Below are 20,736 nucleotides of genomic sequence, written 5' to 3'. Positions count from 1 at the left end.
GAAAAAAGAAGGAAAAGAAATGAAGACAGCCTAAGAGACCTCTGGGACAACATTAAACGCAACAACGTTTGCATTATAGGAGTCCCAGAAAGAGAAGAGAGAGAGAAAGGACCTGAGAAAATATTTGAAGAGATTATAGTTTAAAACTTCGCTAACATGGGAAAGGAAATAGCCACCCAAGTCCAGGAAGTGCAGTGAGTCCCATACAGGATAAACCCAAGGAGAAACATGCCGAGACACATAGTAATCAAATTGGCCAAAATTAAAGACAAAGAAAAATTATTGAAAGCAGCAAGGGAAAAATGACAAATAACATAGAAGGGAACTCCCATAAAGTTAACAGCTGATTTCTCAGCAGAAATTCGACAAGCCAGAAGGGAGTGGCATGATATACCTAAAGTGATGAAAGGGAAGAACCTACAGCCAAGATTACTCTACCTGGCAAGGATCTCATTCAGATTCGATGGAGAAATCAAAAGCTTTACAGACAAGCAAAAGCTAAGAGAATTCAACACCACCAAACCAGCTCTACAACAAATGCTAAGGGAACTTCTCTAAGTGGGAAACACAAGAGAAGCAAAGAACCTACAAAAACAAACCCAAAACAATTAAGAAAATGGTCATAGGAACATACATATCGATAATTACCTTAAACGTGAAGGGATTAAATGCTCCAACCAAAAGACGCAGGCTCGCTAAATGGATACAAAAACATGACCCATCTACATGCTGTCTACAAGAGATCCACTTCAGACCTAGGGGCAAATACAGACTGAAAGTGAGGGGATGGAAAAAGATACTCCATGCAAATGGAAATCAAAAGAAAGCTGAAGTAGCTTTCAGCTACTCATATCAGATAAAATAGACTTTAAAATAAAGAATGTGGGCTTCCCTGGTGGCGCAGTGGTTGAGAGTCCGCCTGCCGATGCAGGGGACACAGGTTCGTGCCCTGGTCCGGGAAGATCCCACATGCCGCGGAGTGGCTGGGCCCGTGAGCCATGGCCGCTGAGCCTGTGCATCCGGAGCCTATGCTCCACAACGGGGGAGGCCACAACAGTGATAGGCCTGCGTACCGCAAAAACAAAAAAACTAAATATAGAATTACCATATGATCCAGCAATCCCACTACTGGCCATATTCCCAGAGAACACCATAATTTAAAAAGACAAATGCACCCCAGTGTTCATTTCAGCACTGTTTACAATATCCAGGTCATTGAAGCAACCTAAATGCCCATTGACAGACAAGTGGATAAAGAAGTTGTGGTATATATATACAATGGAGTATTACTCCGCCATAAAAAGGAACGAAATTGGGTCATTTGTTGAGACGTGGATGGATCTAGAGACTGTCATACAGAGGAAAATAAGTCAGAAAGAGAAAAACAAATATTGTATATTAATGCATGTATGTGGAACCTAGAAAAATGGTACAGATGAACCGGTTTGCAGGGCGGAAGTTGAGACACAGATGTAGAGAACAAACGTATGGACACCAAGGGGGGAAAGCCGTGGGGGGGTGGGGATGGTGGTGTGATGAATTGGGAGAATGCGATTGACATGTATCCGCTGATGTGTATAAAATCTATGACTAATAAGAACCTGCTGTATAAAAAAAAAAGTAAAATTCAAAAAAAATAATAATAATACCAATGCTATGGAACTTCCCTGGCAGTCCAGTGGTTAAGAATGCGAGCTCCCGATGCAGGGGGCACAGGTTCAGTTCCTGGTTGGGGAACTAGTAAGATCCCACGTGCTGCACGGCACAGCCTAAATAGATAAATAAATACCGATGCTGCTAAGTATTTTTTGCATATTTCATGTAATCTTCACTGCTCTCGTAAGGTAAATACTCTTTATTTCTCTAGGAAATTGAGGTGCAGATGTTAAATACTGAAATACTTTAGAAAAGTGTTGAATGAGAAGTGAAACATGGGATTATAGTTAGCCAAAATCATAGTAAGCTTTGGCTATTAAAATAATTTTCTGAATCAGATTAATAACAGTTTTGTCAAAGAATTCTGATGAGTGGAGATTTTACTGTAGAGAGGCTTCTGGGGTCTTCCCACTCCCACTTAATCATAATCCTCTGCTGTAATGCGTTTGTCCTCTCCATTTTTACTTTGGAATCCTATACTGAAGAAGAATCAGGAGTTTATCGCAGATATAGGGGCATGTTTTGGGTTTCGTTGGAAGTTACGCGGGGAGAAGCAGCTGATTGGAGTTTACAGGTAGAACACGTGTCTTATGACGGTGCCACCAACGTGCATGCGTCCAGCGGGCTGCTGATTTATCATTGCTACTAGACGAGGAAATCCAAATGCATGCTGGCGGAGAGGCGAGGGAGTTGTAGCCCCTGCCATAACAGGAGGAACAGTCATTATTTTACTGAATTGTGGGACAGAATTTCACGTGTGAAATTATGGTTAGAAGCTGAATTCATTTGTTTTTATATAAAGCTTTTTTCTGGGATTTAAGTTTTACAGTATTTAATATAGATATCAGCTACTAAGGAAATGGGAGGTTGAAAGTGCTTTGAGAAAAACAAAATTCAATCTTGTGATTTGGTTTAGATGTATGTTTCCAGAATTGCCTGTGCTTTCCTCTTCTGTCTAAATCACAACGTGAGTGGCTTCTGGTTAACAGTTTCATAGAACCGTATACATACGCCCAGGCCCCAAGCTCAGCAACGTGAATCAAGTAATTATTCATGACTCTAGAAGTATAAATAGGACTGCAATTCTTGACTTTTAGGAACTAACTCATACTCCCTTAACCCATCCCCGCTGTACACATAAGTCTGGATTTATGTCTGTATATTTAAGAGCCTGGTAACATTGTAGCACCCACCAGACCCCACCTTCTGCTTCTCTGAGGCAGGGCAGTAAGGGAGCAAATGCTGGCTATTTTTAGGCCACTTTAAGCTGATCAGTCACTGACTGGCACACCCTTAGAGGCTATTTCAGTTCAGTAGCAAGTGCCAGAAGATAATGTTTCTGTGGCGGCAGAGAATAGTTGTAGAGTTCATCCATCAGGAATAAGGCCCAAGTCCACTGGTACGGGAGTGGGTGTTGCTATATCCTCATAGTAGAAATTGCTGTGTGTAAACTGAGGAGTAGGACTTTGAGGAATGGGTATGATCAAACAGTGCTTGGGCTTGGACTTACTACAGAAGACTGAGTGTTGTAGTTTTTCTTATGTCAGGGTTTCCGAAAGCAAGCTCATCACACGAGATGAATTGTGCCGAAACACAGCAGTAGAGGGCTGCCGCTGGCTCAGGCAAAACAGCGCCGTCTGTCCTGCTGTGGTAGCTTTTATTTAAGTATTATCTATGTTTACATTTTAAGACTTGTTTTCTTAACATTCCAGAAATGTCAAAGCAGCGACATATGCTTTTATTGATTATACAAGCAATAATGGGCTTTCTTGAAAACATGCCGTGCTTCGTCCTTGAGCGCAAAAGTAGCACAAGGACATTTCCTTGCGTTCCCACCATTCTGATTATACTGAAGTAGCACAAGGACATTTCCTTGCGTTCCCACCATTCTGATTATACTGAAGTAGCACAAGGACATTTCCTTGCGTTCCCACCATTCTGATTATACTGAGGACATCTCATGGATCAGTGCCTGAAGCACTCAATGCTTATTTGCAGGCCCCTGGTTTGCCGGGGGCGGGGGGGGGGGGGGGGGCGGGGGGCTCAAAACATCCAGGACTGTTTACAGTTCTGGCTTATTCACATGCCCCCGGTTTGCCGGGGGGGGGCTCAAAGCAATCAGGACTGTTTGCAGTTCTGGCTTATTCGCCAGCCCCCAGTTTGCTGGGGGGGCGGGGGCTCATGGGTCACATCTCCTTTCCATGTCCTCAGTTATTCCACTACAACTGAGAAGAGAGGAAAGAGAGGAAGTACAGTAGGAAGAGTAGCATGACCGAGGGAATGGTAAAGTTTCTTGAAGCCAGTCATGGGAAGCTCATACACTGTGTTGCCACTCTGGGGGCTTAAAAAGTGACCTTACTGAAGCCAGCGCTGGAGTCAGTGGTTTGACAGTAGTGTTAAGACCGTCTAAGAGGGAATTCTGAGACTGGGAAACCAACTGGGGAAGTGCCCAGAGCCTAGACTAAATCTTCGTAGAGATTTAGGAGGGAGAAAAGGGCAGATATTTTCTAGCAGTGATATTCAGCTTACGTATAGCTCTTGAGCCAAAGTTGATTATTTTGCCTATCACCACAACACGTTAACCTTCTAGAACATATAATTCTAGGATTTCTAAAATGTCTTGTGATTGTATATACAACATAGGGCAGAAGCGCTGGGTGGGAAATGAGCTTTTTCTACGAGTTTTGGTTTGAGTACCAGTTTCTCTATTGTTATTAAGAATATGTCTCTAACATATCCATATAGATGTAACTGTCTGACCATCATCAAAAAACTGCTTTTAACATTTCAAGATGATACACCTCTCATTACAGCTATAGGGGTCCGGTTCCGTGGTACACTATAAATCTCGATTTACCACCGTACAAAAGATGGCATGAATTGATGGTTGACAAGGCACCAGCGGTATGCTATGATTCTTAAATCTTTTGTTTCTGACTTTACTGGATATAATTGCATTTGAAAGAACACGTCATGATATTATGTACCAAGTATTTTAAGAATCTGCTTTCCATGGTTCTCTGCCATTTACAATAAATGATAGTAGAGGAAAGATGTCATTTCTCTGTAGCGTCTTGCTCTTTTTACTAGCCTTTGCCTTTGTTTCTTTAGCTCATATCATATGCTTCATCTAAATGGTTAATCAAATGTCATGTTAAAGATGTGTTTACATATACGTTTTTAAATAGTACTCCTCTATTTAGCTGCATATGGGTAAGTCAGAAGGTCTAGATCTGTTTTCATTATACCAGTATTAATCTTAAATGTCAACACTTCTTTATGTCTCTTATCAACTTTTAAATTTATTTTTCAGCTAAAAGTTATAGTGAATTCCCTGAAAAATATGATAAATGCATTTGAGCCAAGTGGAAAAATTGTGCAGTTAGTGGATCAAAAGTTGGTAAGAAATATTATTTCCTACAGTAAATGTTAAACACACACAGGTACACATATACACACACGAGTTCAGCAAAGGCTCTGTTATTTATTTAAAGGCATAATTTGGACAAGTGTGCTTTTATTCCAGACTACTGTCAAAACTTCAGAGGGACTTAAAATTCTGGGGCTTGGTAATATTACAGTAATAGGACATAAAATAGCATGGCAAATTTTGGCAGTTAGCTGCTCTTTAATGTTTTCTAGAAGTATGAACTGTTTTACAGAGCACTGGGCAAATATCCGTGTTTCATCTGGGAGTACAGCATTTCCTTCTGTGATGTGTACTTAGGTTTGCAAGTTCACTATTGAAAATTTGGGTTTTTCTTAAGTACTTTGCCTGAGCATGTCAAGACACTGAGCGATGTTCTAGATATGACCAAATGACACGCTCAGCCCAGCCCTGCCCCTCAGTAGCTGTGACCATTGAAACGCACTTGGGTTGTGTGTTTCGTGTCTTTGTGCGTTCACCAGACCATTTCATTTCTTGGTCCTGCAGGAAGATTCCATTTCTCAGACCCTTTTTTTATTTAGATGAAACCAGTAGAAAATCTAGGGCCTGGGCCCTAGAGCCCCCAGAGAGATCCTCATCACCCTCTTTCAGTCTTTGCTTTGGGGAAAGGATTGGGGAGGAAACCAAGGCCCTAGGGCAGATGTTTTAACCTCAATAGTGATGACATGTGGGATTGGATAATACTTTGTCATGGGCACTGTCTGTGCATTGTAGGGTGTTGAGCAGCGTCCTTGGCCTCGACTCACTGGGTGCCAGTAGCACCCCTTCAGTTGTGACAACCAAAAATGTCTCTAGACTTCACCAGATCTTCCCGGGGGGAAAGCCATCCCCGGTTGAGAATCATTGTCCTAGAGGCTGGACGTTCCGGGCATACCATTCCTATGACACTTGTACCTGCCAACCACCAAACCTGTTATTCCTCATGTTTGTGCTCTCAGAGCCTTTGATTAAGGCTATCCTTTATGTTCATACTCACCAGACTTCCCCAAAATACAAATGTTGGCAGAAGCAGTAGCAGAAGAGGCCCCCAGATGCCCCAGGTGCCCTAATCCCCCTAACCTGCGTGTCAGCAGGGAGGGCAGCATGCAGAAGGTTTAAGTGCCCAGACTTCGCAATCAGACATTAAGGGTTTTGTTTGTTCTTTAAACATTGGATTTTAAGGTTAGATCAGTCACACACTAGCTGTGTGTCCTTCGACAAATTTCTTAACATATGCAACTTCAGATTTCTCTCCAGGGAGAATTTACTAATAATACATATTTCATATGGTGGTTGTGAGGATTAAATGACTTACTGTATGTAAAGCCCAGTGCTTGCATGTAAAAAATGGTAAACAACTGTTCAGTAAGTCATTTTCGTCTGTTAAATTGGCAGGAGTGTTCCACTTGTGCAATGCTTTGAATTCCTAGGCAAAAAAATGATTTGCCTAGTTAGATAACATTACATATAATTACCAAGTTAGTGAAAAATGAGACTTGCAAATCTTAAACACATTATCTTAGCAAGAGGCTGTAAGCTTAATTCTTTATCTAATTGTTAGTGAATAGTTGCAGTTGAGAATAAAAGTATATATGAATGGGTAAAGAGGATGTGGCATATATATACATACAATGGAATAATAGCCATAAAAAAGAATGAAATCCTGCCATTTGTGACAACATGGAAAGACCTAGACGGTATTATGCTAAGTGAAATAAGTCAGAGGAGGACAGATACTGTATGTTGTCACTTACATGTGGAATTTAAAAAACTGAACAAACGTTAAGAAAACAGAAACAGAGTCATACATACAGAGAATAAACAGGTAGTTGCCAGAGGGGAGAGGGGTTGGGGGGAGGAGAGGAACAGGTGAGGGAGATTAAGAGGTACAGACTTAAAGTTACAAAATAAAAGAGTCATGGGTATAAAATGCACAGTGTGGGGAATATAATTAATAATAATAATTTAACGTTTTATGGTGACAGATATAACTAGACTTGATCATTTTTAAATGTATAGAATATTGAATCGCCGTGTTGTACTGGGAACTAACATAGTGTTGTAGGTCAATTATACTTCAAAAGCAAAGTAACTCATAGAAAAAGAGATCAGATTCGGGAAGGTGGATTGGATGAAGGTGGTCAAAAGGTACAAACTTCAGTTACAAGATAAATAAGTACTAGAGATGTAATGTACAGCATGATGATTGTAATTAACGCTGCTGTGTGTTACATATGAAAGTTGTTAAAGGAGAAAATCTCAAGAGTTCTCATCACAAGAAAAAAATTTTTTTCTTTTTTTTAAAATTTTGTATTTATTTGAGATGATGGATGTTCACTGAATTTATTTTGGTAATCACTAAATGACATATATAAATCAGACCATGCAAAAGAAGTATGTATGTCCACCATTGAATTTGCTCATGTGTCCGTTGTTTGCTAACAGGATGTGGTAATGCATCTCAGCCTAAGATTGGCTGTTAACCTTACAAGTGTTTTGTGAATCACTAGAATACAGATTTGTTGCTATGAGTGTGGGAAGGGAATAGTACATTAGTACCCCTCATCCTTGGGAGATACATTCCAAGACCCCCAGTGGATGCCTGAAACTGTAGATAGTACTGAACCCTATGTGTACTTTGTTTTTTTCCTATAAGTACATACCTATAAGTTTAATTTTTAAACTAGGCACAGTAGGAGATTAACAACAACTAATAATAAAATAGAACAATTATAACAGTACAGTGTAATAAAAGTCACGTGAATGTGCCCTCTCTCTCAAGCTATCATACTGTCCTATACTCACCCTTCTTCTTTGTGATGATGTGAGATGATTAAATGCTTACATGATGAGATGAAGTGAGGTGAATGAAGTGGCCATTGTGACATACCATTAGGCTACTAGTGACCTGACGTTACTTCAGAAGCAGGAGCATCTGTTTCTGGTGATCCTGGATCATCAAGCCATGACAAAGCTGATGGTTGAATGTCAGGAGCAGACAGTGTCAGTGGTTGGGGACCCCAGGTGGGACAGGGTAGGATGGCAGGAGATTTCATCGTGCTACTCAGAATGGCATGCAGTTTAGTACTCATGAATTGTTTACTTCTGGGATCTTCCATTTAATATTTTTGGGCTGTGGTTGACCATGGGTAACAAACCTCAGACAGCAAGACCACGGTCAAGGAAGGACAGCAGTAATGAGGGTGTGATGTTAATGGCTAGAGGGCAAGTTTGAGCAGAGATGAGGAATGCTTGTTGTGATGTTCCTGTGTTGTGAGCCATGTTAGGACATCCAAGTGGAATTATTCTAGTTCATCTCTCTAGAGAATAGGGTGAACTATAAGGCAGGAAAAAACAATCTGAGAATCATAGGTCTCTGCCTAGTACTTGAGATGAGTTTATGGGGTACACAAGCAAGAGTTATAGGGGCCCAATATTGAGTATTACATAGAATCTTTTAGAAATACATGATGTGAAAGTGCTTTCAAAAGTAAGCTTTGATCATCTATTATGGCAGCAATAGCTAGTACAAATTATATGTAAAAGAACCAAATCTCAAAGCCACACTTTAGGCTGAATGACTGTTAGTGTATTTGTTTTTCAGCCTGGTCTACTTGGCAACTTTCCCGGGCCTTTCGAGGAGGAAATGAAGGGGATTGCAGCAGTTACTGAAATACCTTTAGGTAAAGTTCACCTGGCAGCTTTTTTTTTTTTTTTGCGGTACGCGGGCCTCTCACTGCTGTGGCCTCTCCCGTTGCGGAGCAGGCTCCGGGCGCGCAGGCTCAGCGGCCATGGCTCACGGGCCCAGCCGCTCCGCGGCATGTGGGATCTTCCCGGACCGGGGCGCGAACCCGTGTCCCCTGCATCGGCAGGCGGACCCTCAACCACTGCGCCACCAGGGAAGCCCCCACTTGGCAGCTTTTAAAACATTGAATAAAGTACTTAAAATTTTTTTTATTGAGGTATGGTATACATACAATAAAGTGCACAGATATTAAGTATACAGCGCAATCGAGGTTTTTAAATGCATACATGCGTGTAATCACAGCTCAGAACAAGATACAGAAACAAATTCCAGCAATCCAGCATGCTCCATCCTGCACTTTCGCACAGTTCTGAGTCCCCTGTTAACCACTGTTCTGACTTCACTGTAGATTAATTTTGCCTCTTGAACGTCTTACAAACAGAGCCGAACAGTATGAACTGTTGTCTGGTTTCTTGCACTTATCATTATAGGTAGTAGGCTATTGTATGAATAGGATATTTTTTGTTTCCAGATTTGGGATATTAAGAATAAAGCAGTTATGAACACTCTTGTACATGTCCTTTGATGGGCATACGCACTCATTTCTCTGCGATATGTCCTGGGTCATAGGGTAGCTATATGTTTAGCCTTGTACACTCTGCCAGCCAGTTTTCCAAAGTGATTGTACCCATTGACAGTCAACCTGGTACAAGAGTTTTCGTTTTCTCCACTTGCTAATTCTCCACGTGATAGTCTCAGTCTTTTATTTGGTCCACTTTGTCGAGTGTGTTATATTCGCCCATTATTGTTTAATTTGCATTTCCCTGATGACTAATGAGATTGAACAGTTTTTTGACCTTTTCCTTTCTTCCTTGCTTTCTTCTTCCCTCCCTCCCTCCCTCCCTCCTTCCTTCCTTCATTGTGCTTGTTAAATCTAATGCCCATTTTTATTGGTTTGAAGGAATTCTTTATATGTATACTGATACAGGTCCTTTGTCAGATATATGTATGCCAAACCTTCTCCCACACTGTAGCTTGCATTTATTTTCTTATTGGTGTCTTTTGATGAACAGAAATTCTTAATTTTAATGCAGTCCAATTTTTCAATTTTTTGATGGGTAGTGCTTTTTATGCCCATTTAAGTGATCTTTGCCTACCCCCAAACATATTCTTCTGTGTTTTCTTCTGTATGTTTTTGTTTACTTTTTTCATATAGGCCCATTGTGTATCTTGAATTAACTTTTGCATATGATATGAATTATGGATCAAGGTTCAAGTTTTCTCCAATTGACAATACCGTTTATTAAAAAGACTCTCATTCCCTCAGTAAATTGCAGTGGTGCCTTTGATATAAATCACATGATTGCGTGTATCTGATTCTATTTGGGGACTTTCCACCTAGTTTCATTTGTCTGTTTGTCTTTTCTTACACCAATACTATGCTACTGCAATTACTAAAGCTTTATAGTAAGTCTTAATATCAGGTACTGTAAGTTTTCTAACTTTCTTTTTTTCTTTAAAATTCTCTTAGGTAGTCTAGACCCTTTGCATTTCCACATAAATTTTAGAATCAACTTGACAAAAGAACCTACTGATATTTTCAGTGGGATTATAATCCTGAGTTTTCCAAGCCACAAACTTGGTATATGAGATTTCAGCATTTATTTAGGTTATTGATTTCTCTGAGCAGTATTTTTTTATTTTCAGGGAAGAGGTCTTGCATATCATTCATTCATCAAATCCTTTGTTATATCATTTATCATATTCTTCATATTCATCATATCCTTAAATTAAGTATTGATGTTTTTGGAAGCTGTTTTTAAATTTTCCATTTCCAATTTATAGCACTTAATTTAATGAAAAAGACTTTTTCTGTTGCCCCAAAAGTTTTATTTTTAAGCCATCAAATCAATAGAGTTGTTATTTTAAGTGAACTCTATATACCTTGGTTTTACAAGAGATGACTGAGAATTTCTAAAAATCAATAGTATTTATCAACAAAAGTGGCTAGATTTTTTTTGTTTTTGCTTCTTTAAAAAGATAATTAACATACTAGAAATACGTTTTTTCAGTCTATATGAGAAATGTCTTTAATTCCTTTATTATGTAAAGGACTCTAGCAAATGAATACCACGTATAACTCAAGAGAAAAATGGATTGAGAAGATTAACAGATGAGTCATAATAAAATAAGAGTGGAATTTCACCAAAATAGAAATCAAATGGAAATAAAATAAACATTAGGGTGGGAAAAAAACATATTAAGCTTAACATGTTAACATGAAATGGAACAGAGAAAAAGTGTGTTGTATACCTTCAAATTAAAAGCTGAGTGGTATTATTATTGTACAGGTTAGGAAAAATGTTCAAAAATTAAAAATGTTTTACAATGGAATTTCTTGATAAGCTCAGCACTTATTTTACTGTCTCTTTTCTCACCTTAGAAATATTAGTCACACTCTAAAAACCAGAGCAAAATACATTTTCAGCATCCAACCAAGACCCAGATGTATTAAATTATCATATTTGAGCCCTCTAAAGAAAACTAAAATGAAGGATATTGTCGAAAACTATGGACATTATGTTGCCGTATAATTCCAACATGCCCAGATGTTCAGCTTGTCCAATAGTTGCTTCTCTGGGGACTCATTTTATCTTGAATCTGCAGAAAGTACAGGCTACTGAGACACCTGCACCCAACCAGCCATTCAGACTCACTCAGACTGTCTGCGGACACTTACGTATGCCCAGGCAGAAACTCACACGGCGATATTTCAACCTTTTCTTTCTTTTTTTTTTTTTTTACATCTTTTTTGGAGTATAATTGCTTTACAATGGTGTGTTAGTTTCTGCTTTATAACGAAGTGAATCAGTTATACATATACACATGTTCCCATATCTCCTCCCTCTTGCGTCTCCCTCCCTCCCACCCTCCCCTTCCCACCCCTCCAGGCGGTCACAAAGCAGAGCTGGTCTCCCTGTGCTTTGCGGCTGCTTCCCACTAGCTGTCTACCCTACGTTTGGTAGTGATATATGTCCATGCCTCTCTCTCGCTTTGTCACAGCTTACCCTTCCCCCTCCCCATATCTCAACCTTTTCTTAAAAAAAGAATTTTCTAACAATGTCATAGTTCTATATATTGACCAAAAGTTTCCTGTCTTTTCTCATAGGAGAGATTATTTCATTCAATATTTTCTATGAATTTTTTACCATTTGTACTTCAATAATAACAGAAGACAAAGAAGGTAAATAAATGTGTGCTGAGGGAAGGTGGGTGGTACAAGGTACAAAGTAGAAGAAAAATCTTTAACTAAATGAAATTAGAACTTGTAAAATACAGGCTTGCTATGTAAATACCATGTGCATGTTGCATATGGTTTTATAGATCTTGATAAGTTTTTGAAAGTGAATTGAAAGCTGTTCTTATTTTAAGACCACTGTAATGCCTATTAAAGTTTAATTCAGGTATGCAAAACTCTTGGAAGAAGTGTTTCAGGATTATAAACATTCTTACTATTCTTCATAGTCTACTTATACCCCTATTTATGATTTGATATAAGTACTCACAGGGGCAGGACAGACTTTCTCCCATCATTTTCCAGCCAAGGGACCCTGTGCTCACTTTTCCATGTTTTTCCTGACAAGTGCCCAGTGTACAAGGCACAGGATGATTTACCCTGATTCACTCTTAGTTTTGACCTGTTCTCTTGGTATAGCTGTAGGTGACAATCCCTGAAGGGAAGCATGTTGGTAAGTTGCATTAGATGAGGCTGAGATAGCTGTGTCTGAGTAGGACTGTGTCATAGTGAACCACAAAATGACCACCTACCCTTGTCCCATATTCCAGTCTCAGTTCTCTGGAACCCTGTGCTCTCAGGTATTGGGGGGGAATCTGGCCAGTGTGACAGGGACAGCAGTTTGATCTTGTTACAGCCTATGATATCAGATGCTGCTTAATTCTTATTGTTGGATTGAACAGTTGGGAATATCACTTAAACAAAATTAAGTGTCCAGCTTTGGTTTAGAATCAGTCATACTGTCATAATTGCTGTTACATGTCTCTTCTGCTTACTTTGAATTAGGTCATCTACTACATGCCCGAAACATGGATTTTGGAGTATTTCTTGGGTAAGTAAAACATGTGGTGTGTCTCAGTCCCTGAGAAGAGTAGGTTGTATTACACTGATGAAAAGTAAGTCCCAAGTCATTCCCAGAATATGACCAGAAGTAGAGATCCTAGATTCCGTAGTTTTGAGACCAGGTGGGCACACTCTTATTCATTTATTTGAGAGTTTGTAGCTGAGGTGCACCCAGTGGACAGAAATCTGGAGCATGCTTGAAGGCCCTAGATGCACGTCTAGTTTATTGCTTAGAAGGAAGAGTAGCATTCTATTTCATGTGTCTTCTTGACCTTTCTGAAAAAAATATAACAGGGCTTTGTAATTAGAGACCTAAATACTAACCTGGGGTTTGCTAATATAGGCTGTGCCATGTTGGGGGAGTTACTTAACTTCTCTGAGCCTCAGTTTTATCATGTGGAAAATGGAGGCTAAAACTACCCATACTGAAAAATCCTTGTGAGGATTGATCATTAGGGATTAGGTAGATAAAGCACATGGTATAATGCCTGACCATCATTATCATATTCATCATTATTATCATTGTTATCAAATGTCAACTGAAATTTGTCTTTTGTAGGTGGAATGTAAACAATAATACCTGGGTCGTAACTGAGGAACTAAAACCTTTAACAGTGAATTTGGACTTCCAAAGAAACAATAAAACTGTCTTCAAGGCGGCAGGCTTTGCTGGCTATGTGGGCATGTTAACAGGATTCAAACCAGTAAGGAATCTGTTGTTACATAATTTTACAGGTAGCTCTCTGTGAAAGGTGGAGTCTAAGGAAATGAGGACCTAAAAAGAATATGAAGCCCCAGTTCATCGCATTGTACTTGTTGTTACCTTCCTTCTTAGGTTTGAGCTCACATGGTAGAGAAGAGTAGGAAGCGGGGGTTTCAGAGCCTTTTGTGGAGATAAAGCATGTGGTGGGTCTCAAGGGCTGGGAGTGTAAATCTGGATCTGGCCATGGGTCTGCCCCTTAAGCAAGTTAGTCATTAAGTCTCTGCACTTAAGTTTCCTGGTCAGAAAATTGTGGCCAACAGCATCCCACCTACTTATCTCACGCAGTATATGTGAAAAATGCTTTGAACTTCTAAAAAAAGCTCTGTTAATAGAAGGTGAGAGTATCATGGTTTTGATTTTTCTCCCCCCACCCCGGCTCAATTTCCCAATCCAGGACCTGATATAACAGTGTAAAATAGCACAGTGAGGGGGCCTTAAACAGGATGGCTGAGGTTTCTGACATTGCTTGGTTTTCTTTTCAGGGACTACTTAGTCTTACGCTTAATGAACGTTTCAGTACAAATGGCGGTTTTATGGGTGAGTAGAGAGTTCTTAAATAAAATGGGAATTTCATAGCTGTTTTAAGAGGAGGGCTAGACTGTGCCTTCTGGTTAATAGTTTAATGTCTTCTAGGACCTGTGACACTGTGTGTGTTTGATCTCTTCCAGGTGTCATAGAATGGATTTTGGGAAAGAAAGATGCCAAGTGGATAGGGTTTATCATTAGATCAGTTCTGGAAAATAGCACAAGGTAATCTGTTTGGTTGCTTTATTATCAGATTTAATATTTATTATTTTTTTCTTGAGATACAGTTGACATACTAGTTTAAGATGTACTACAAGATGTTTAGATATTTGTATATATGGCATAATGATTACCACAATAAGTCTAGTTAACATCCATCACCTCACATAGTTACACATTTCTTTTTCCTTTTTTTTTTTCTTTTTCTTTTTTTATTTTTTTGCGGTGTGCAGGCCTCTCACCGCTGTGGCCTCTCCCGTTGCGGAGCACAGGCTCCGGACGCGCAGGCTCAGCGGCCATGGCTCACGGGCCTAGCCGCTCCGCGGCATGTGGGATCTTCCCGGACCAGGGCATGAACCCATGTCCCCTGCATCGGCAGGTGGACTCTCAACCACTGCGCCACCAGGGAAGCCCTCTTTTTCCTTTTGATGAGAACTTTTAAGATTTCCTTTCTTTGCAACTTTCAAATATGCAGTACAGTATTATTAACTGTATACACTATGATATACATTACATCCCCAGGACTTATACTTATTTTATAACTGGAAGTTTGTACCTTTTTGACACTTCACCCGTTTTGCCCACCTGTCACCACCCACCCCCAGTCAACCACCAGTTTGTTCTCTGTATCTATGAATTCCTTTGTTTGTTTTTTGATTCCACTTATAAGTGTGATCACATGGTATTTGTCTTTCTCTGTCTGATTTATTTCATTTAGCAAAATGCTCTCAAGGTCCATCCATGTTGTCACAAATGGCAAGATTTCATTCTTTTTTTTTGGCTAAGTAATACTCTTGTATATGTACCACATCTTCTTTATCCATTCGTCCTTAGATGGACACTTAGGTTGTTTCCATAACTTGGCTTATTGTAAATAGTGCTGTGGTAAATGTGGGGCTGCAGACATCTTTCTGAGTTCATGTTTTCATGTCCTTCAGATAAACACTTGGAAGTGGGATTGCTGGTGGTGGTAATGGTGGTTTTAGCTTTTTGAGGAACCTCCATACTGGTGGTTTCATAGTGGCTGCACCAATTTACATTCCCACAAACAGTGCACAAGGGTTCCCTTTTCTCCACACCCTGGCCAACACTTGTTACCGCTTGTCTCTTTGATAATAGCCAGTCTGACATGTGAGATGATAGCTTATCGTGGCTTTGACTTGCATTTCCCACCTTCTCATGCACCTGTTGGCCATCTTTGGAAAAATGTCTATTCGGATTCTCTGTCCATTTTTTAACCAGGTTGTCTTTTTTTTTTGCTATTGAGTGGTATGAGTTCCAGATATATTATGGATATTAACCCCTCCTCAGATAAATGATTTGCAAATATTTTCTCCCATTCACTAGGTTGCCTTTTCATTTTGTTGATGGTTTTATTTGTTTAGAAGCTTTTTAGTTTGAGGTATTCCCACTTGTTTATTTTTGTCTTTGTTGCCTTTGTTTTGGTGTCAAATCCAAAAACTCATTGCCAAGACCAGTGTCAGGGAGCTTATTGCCTGTGTTGTCCTTTAGGAGTTTTATGATTTCAGGTCTTACATTTAAGTCTTTAATCCATATTGATTTTTGTGTATGGTGTAAGATAGTGGTTTGGTTTCATTCTTTTGCATGTAGCTGTGCAGTTTCCCAAACACCATTTATTGAAGAGACTGTCCTTCTCCAATGTATATTCTTGGTTCTTTTTTCATAACTTAATTATGGGCTCTCTATTCTGTTCCATTGATCTATGTGTCTGTTTTTATGTCAGTACCATTGTTTTGATTACTATAGCTTTGTAATACAGTGTGGAATATAGTTATTCTTCTTTTTCAAGATTGCTTTGGCTATTCAGGGCCTTTTGTGATTCCACACAAATTTTAGGATTGTTCTATTTCTGTGAAAAATGCCTTTGGAATTTTGATAGGGATTGCAGTGAATCTGTAGCTTGTTTTGGGGTAGTTTGGACATTTTAACATTAATTCTTCCAGTCCATGATGACAGTGGAATATCTTTGTTTGTGTCTTCTTCTGCTTCTTTCAACAGTATCTTATAGTTCTCAGTGTACAGGTCTTTCACCTCCTTGGTTAAATTTATTCCCATGTATTTTATTCTTCTTTATAGAGATTTTTATATATGTATATAAATTTATTTTTGGCTGCATTGGGTCTTCGTTGCTGTGTGTGGGCTTTCTCTAGTTGCGGTGAGCGGGCTTCTCATTGCAGTGGCTTCTCTTGTTGCGGAGCACAGGCTCTAGGCACGGGCTTTAGTAGTTGTGGCTCGTGGACTCAGTAGTTGTGGCTTGTGGGCTCTAGAGCGCAGGCTCAGTAGTTGTAGTTGTGACATATGGGCTTAGTTGCTACGCGGCATGTGGGATCTTCCCAGATCAGGGATCGAACCCGTGTTCCCTGCATTGGCAGGTGGATTCTTAACCACTGTGCCACCAGGGAAGCCCTATTTTATTCTTTTTAATGTAATTGTAAATGGGATTGTTTTCTTAATTTCTCTTTCTGATAGTTGGTTATTAGTGTATGGAACCACAACTGATTTTTGTATACTGATTTTGTGTCCTGCAACTTTACTGAATTTATTATTCCTAACAGTTTTTTTGGCAGAGTCTTTAGGGATTTCTATATAGAGTATTATGTCATCTGCAGATAGTGACAATTTCAGTTCTTCCTTTCTGATTTGGATACCTTTTATTTCTTTTTCTTGCCTGATTACTCTGGCTAATACTGCCAATACTGTATTGAATAAAAAGGGCAAGAGTGGGCAACTTGGTCTTGTTCCTAATCTTAGAGAAAAAGCTTTTAGCTTTTCACTGCTGAGTATGATGTTAACTGTGGGCTTGTCATATATGGCCTTTATTATGTTGAGGTATGTTTCCTTTATACCCACTTTTTTGAGATGTTGAATAAATGGATGTTGAATTTTGTCAAATGCTTTTTCTGCATTTATTAAGATCATATTTTTATCCTTCATTTTGTTAATGGGTGTATCAAATTGATTTGTGGATGTTGAACCATCATTGCATCATGCTGTATGATCCTTTTAATATAGTTTATTTTAAATTACTCATATTAAAATATTTCCCAGCTTTATCTTCCACTGAGGAACTATTTCAGAATTTCTTAGGTGAACCTTTGACACTCATGGAATTCTTCATGTTTTGTGTGTGTATGTTTATAGCAAGAAAATGAAATGATTTATTTAAAAAGTTCTGGGGATAGTGCCCCTATGAAGGGCATCTATGAATTTTTCTTGGTGTAAAAAAAATCCCCACCCATACAGAAAATAAAAATTTGTATAATAAAATCTTCATTTAGATCATAGTACCCCAATGCACATATGGTCACCTTATCTTTGATAAAGGAGGCAAGAATATATAGTGGAGAAAAGACAGCCTCTTCAGTAAGTGGTGCTGGGAAAACTGGACAGCTACATGTAAAAGAATGAAATTAGAACACTCCCTAACACCATACACAAAAATAAACTCAATATGGGTTAAAGACCTAAATGTAAGGCCAGACACTATAAAACTCTTCGAGGAAAACATAGGCAGAATACTCTATGACATAAATCACAGCAAGATCCTTTTTGACCCACCTCCTAGAGAAATGGAAATAAAAACAAAAATAAACAAATGGGACCTAATGAAACTTCAAAGCTTTTACACAGCAAAGGAAACCATAAACAAGATGAAAAGACAACCCTCAGAATGGGAGAAAATATTTGCAAACGAATCAACAAAGGGTTAATCTCCAAAATATACAAGCAGCTCATGCAGCTCAATATCAAAAAAACAAACAGCCCAATCTAAAAATGGGCAGAAGACCTAAATAGACATTTCTCCAAAGAAGATACACAGATTGCCAACAAACACATGAAAGGATGCTCAACATCACTAATCATTAGAGAAATGCAAATCAAAACTACAATGAGGTATCACCTCACACCAGTCAGAATGGCCATCATCAAAAAATCTACAAACAATAAAATACTGGAGAGGGTGTGGAGAAAAGTGGGAACCCTCCACTGTTGGTGGGAATGTAAATTGGTGCAGCCACTATGGGGAACAGTGTGGAGGTTCCTTAAAAAACTAAAAATAGAACTGCCATATGACCCAGCAATACCATTGGGCATATACCCTGAGAAAACCGTAATTCAAAGAGTCATGTACCACAGTGTTCATTGCAGCACTATTTACAATAGCCAGGACTTGGAAGCAACCTAAGTGTCCATCAAGAGATGAATGGATGAAGAAGATGTGGCACATATATACAATGGAATATTACTCAGCCATACAAAGAAACAAAGTTATTTGTAGTGAGGTGGATGGATCTAGAGTGTCATACAGAGTGAAGTAAGTCAGAAAGAGAATAATAAATACCATATGCTAACATATATATATGGAATCTAAATTTTTTTTTAAATGGTGCTGACAAACCTAGGGGCAGGACAGCAATAAAGACGCAGACATAGAGAATGGACTTGAGGACACGGGAAGGGGGAAGGGTAAGCTGGGACGAAGTGAGAGTGGCATGGACATATATACATACCAAATGTAAAATAGCTAGTGGGAAGCAGCTGCATAGCACAGGGAGATCAGCTTGGTGCTTTGTTACCACCTATTTTTTATATATATATATATATAAAAATTTATATTATTTTTCCTAGTTCTATTGTTGAGTGAAAGGTATAGACTATAAGGGTGAAAGGTGATCTCTTGAGACCGTTTTTTTTTTTGTCCTTCAGGTTAGAGGGAACATTTCAGATCTCAGTGTTTCACCACATAGGAGTCAGCGATTGTTTCTTCCTGAGCCATTGTTCACTATCCTTTTTAAAAAAAGGTGTTCCTCAGATATTTGTTTCCCTTTAGTTTCCACAGCTAAAAAATTCCCATTCCAAGTCGACTAAAAATGTTTCCTTTGTTTCAAATGTTTCTGTATAGTTATGAAGAAGCCAAGACTATATTGACCAAAACCAAAGTATTGGCCCCAGCATACTTTATCCTGGGAGGCAACAAGTCTGGGGAGGGTTGTGTGATTACACGAGACAGAGAACAGTCTTTGGATATATATGAGTAAGTACATTTGTTAAAGCAAAATAAGCAGACAGTAAAGCATAGACTGACGTGTGTACAGGTTTAAGGCATGAAACCTAGGAGGAATCTCTGTTTTTGTATCTAGACTCGACCCCAAGCAGGGTATATGGTATGTGGTGCAAACAAATTATGACCGTTGGAAAAATCCCTTCTTCCTTGATAATCGCAGAACACCTGCAAAGATGTGTCTAAACCAGACAACCCAAGAGGTACGTTCACAGTGTCATATACAGAAAGAAATGGTGACTATTAAAGGTTATGTCCATTCTGGCATTTTTCATTGGCCTTTGAAGAATTTATAAACCTCCCATTAGTCATTGTCTCTGGACAGTCCCAACTGAGTTTCTGTTTTGTTTCTAATGTAAAGAGCAAAATTTTGCCGTACTTTTTCGTTTCTTAGTTAATGCCGGACACCACTCTGTGGAGTTGAATGGCAAGAATTCAAGAGGGGAGGAAGAGAAAGAAAGAAAATGTGATATATTAGAATCATCACCTGTAACAGTGACCCCAAGGGAAATTCTTTTATGGAGGAGCAGGGAGGTTGATTGAAGAATGTCTTGGTCTGATGACCCACTTGTGTGGATAAGGCTGCCAACATCTGTATTTAATGTACTGAAAACAACTATTTTTGTGTTCTAGAATATCTCATTTGCAACCATGTACGATGTCCTGTCAACAAAACCTGTCCTCAACAAGGTATTTTTTTAAATAATTAATTAATTAATTTGCTTTTAGGAAAAGAATTTGATCCCATGTTTTATCTTTCCCTGTTGTCTTGGATTAATCAGAGCTAGAATCCCAAGTCATGTTCAGCTTAAGGCTGCTTTTTAAAATGTTTTTGTGACCAAAGCCGTAACTCTTGGAATGTGACAAGGAAGTTGGTCACTGCAGCTTGATAATGCAGTTTGGTCAGAGTGTTATTTCCAGCTTTTCTTACATGGCATTTGGACTGAGTCTAGCATGTCAGTCTTGACTTCTCCGTCTGTGGGGAACCGAATGTTGTATGCTGCACCTGATACTTGACAAAGTCTGAAGTATCTTTTCAGACAACTTGCTTTCTTAGTGGATTAGGGTTTCTCTTAAACGTTATTACATCCTTTTATCTTATCCCTACTCTATAGCTAAAATATGCAAAAGTGTCCTAATCATCCAATTTGCCAGTAGCCCCTTCTTGTGTATTTCTGAT

At 39.1% G+C, this 20,736-nt stretch overlaps 1 protein-coding gene across 2 annotated transcripts in view; it reads left to right on the top strand.

Annotated features, from left to right (window-relative positions):
- Nucleotides 1-20,736, top strand: part of ASAH1 (N-acylsphingosine amidohydrolase 1) — a 42,470-nt gene that overhangs the window by 20,496 nt on the left and 1,238 nt on the right. For both annotated transcript variants that reach the window (XM_060001530.1, XM_060001531.1), the window contains 11 exons: nt 4,470-4,560; nt 4,970-5,056; nt 8,688-8,766; nt 11,998-12,072; nt 12,910-12,955; nt 13,526-13,670; nt 14,212-14,266; nt 14,398-14,479; nt 19,398-19,529; nt 19,636-19,759; nt 20,190-20,246. In XM_060001530.1, the coding sequence (XP_059857513.1) occupies nt 4,470-4,560; nt 4,970-5,056; nt 8,688-8,766; nt 11,998-12,072; nt 12,910-12,955; nt 13,526-13,670; nt 14,212-14,266; nt 14,398-14,479; nt 19,398-19,529; nt 19,636-19,759; nt 20,190-20,246 (973 nt within the window). The remainder of the gene's footprint in view (nt 1-4,469; nt 4,561-4,969; nt 5,057-8,687; nt 8,767-11,997; nt 12,073-12,909; nt 12,956-13,525; nt 13,671-14,211; nt 14,267-14,397; nt 14,480-19,397; nt 19,530-19,635; nt 19,760-20,189; nt 20,247-20,736) is intronic.

This window comes from Delphinus delphis, chromosome 21, assembly GCF_949987515.2.
Source record: "Delphinus delphis chromosome 21, mDelDel1.2, whole genome shotgun sequence".
NCBI classification, from domain to species: Eukaryota; Metazoa; Chordata; class Mammalia; order Artiodactyla; family Delphinidae; genus Delphinus; species Delphinus delphis.
Note: the sequence above shows the minus strand (reverse complement) of the source record. Positions and strands in the feature narration are given on the sequence as shown.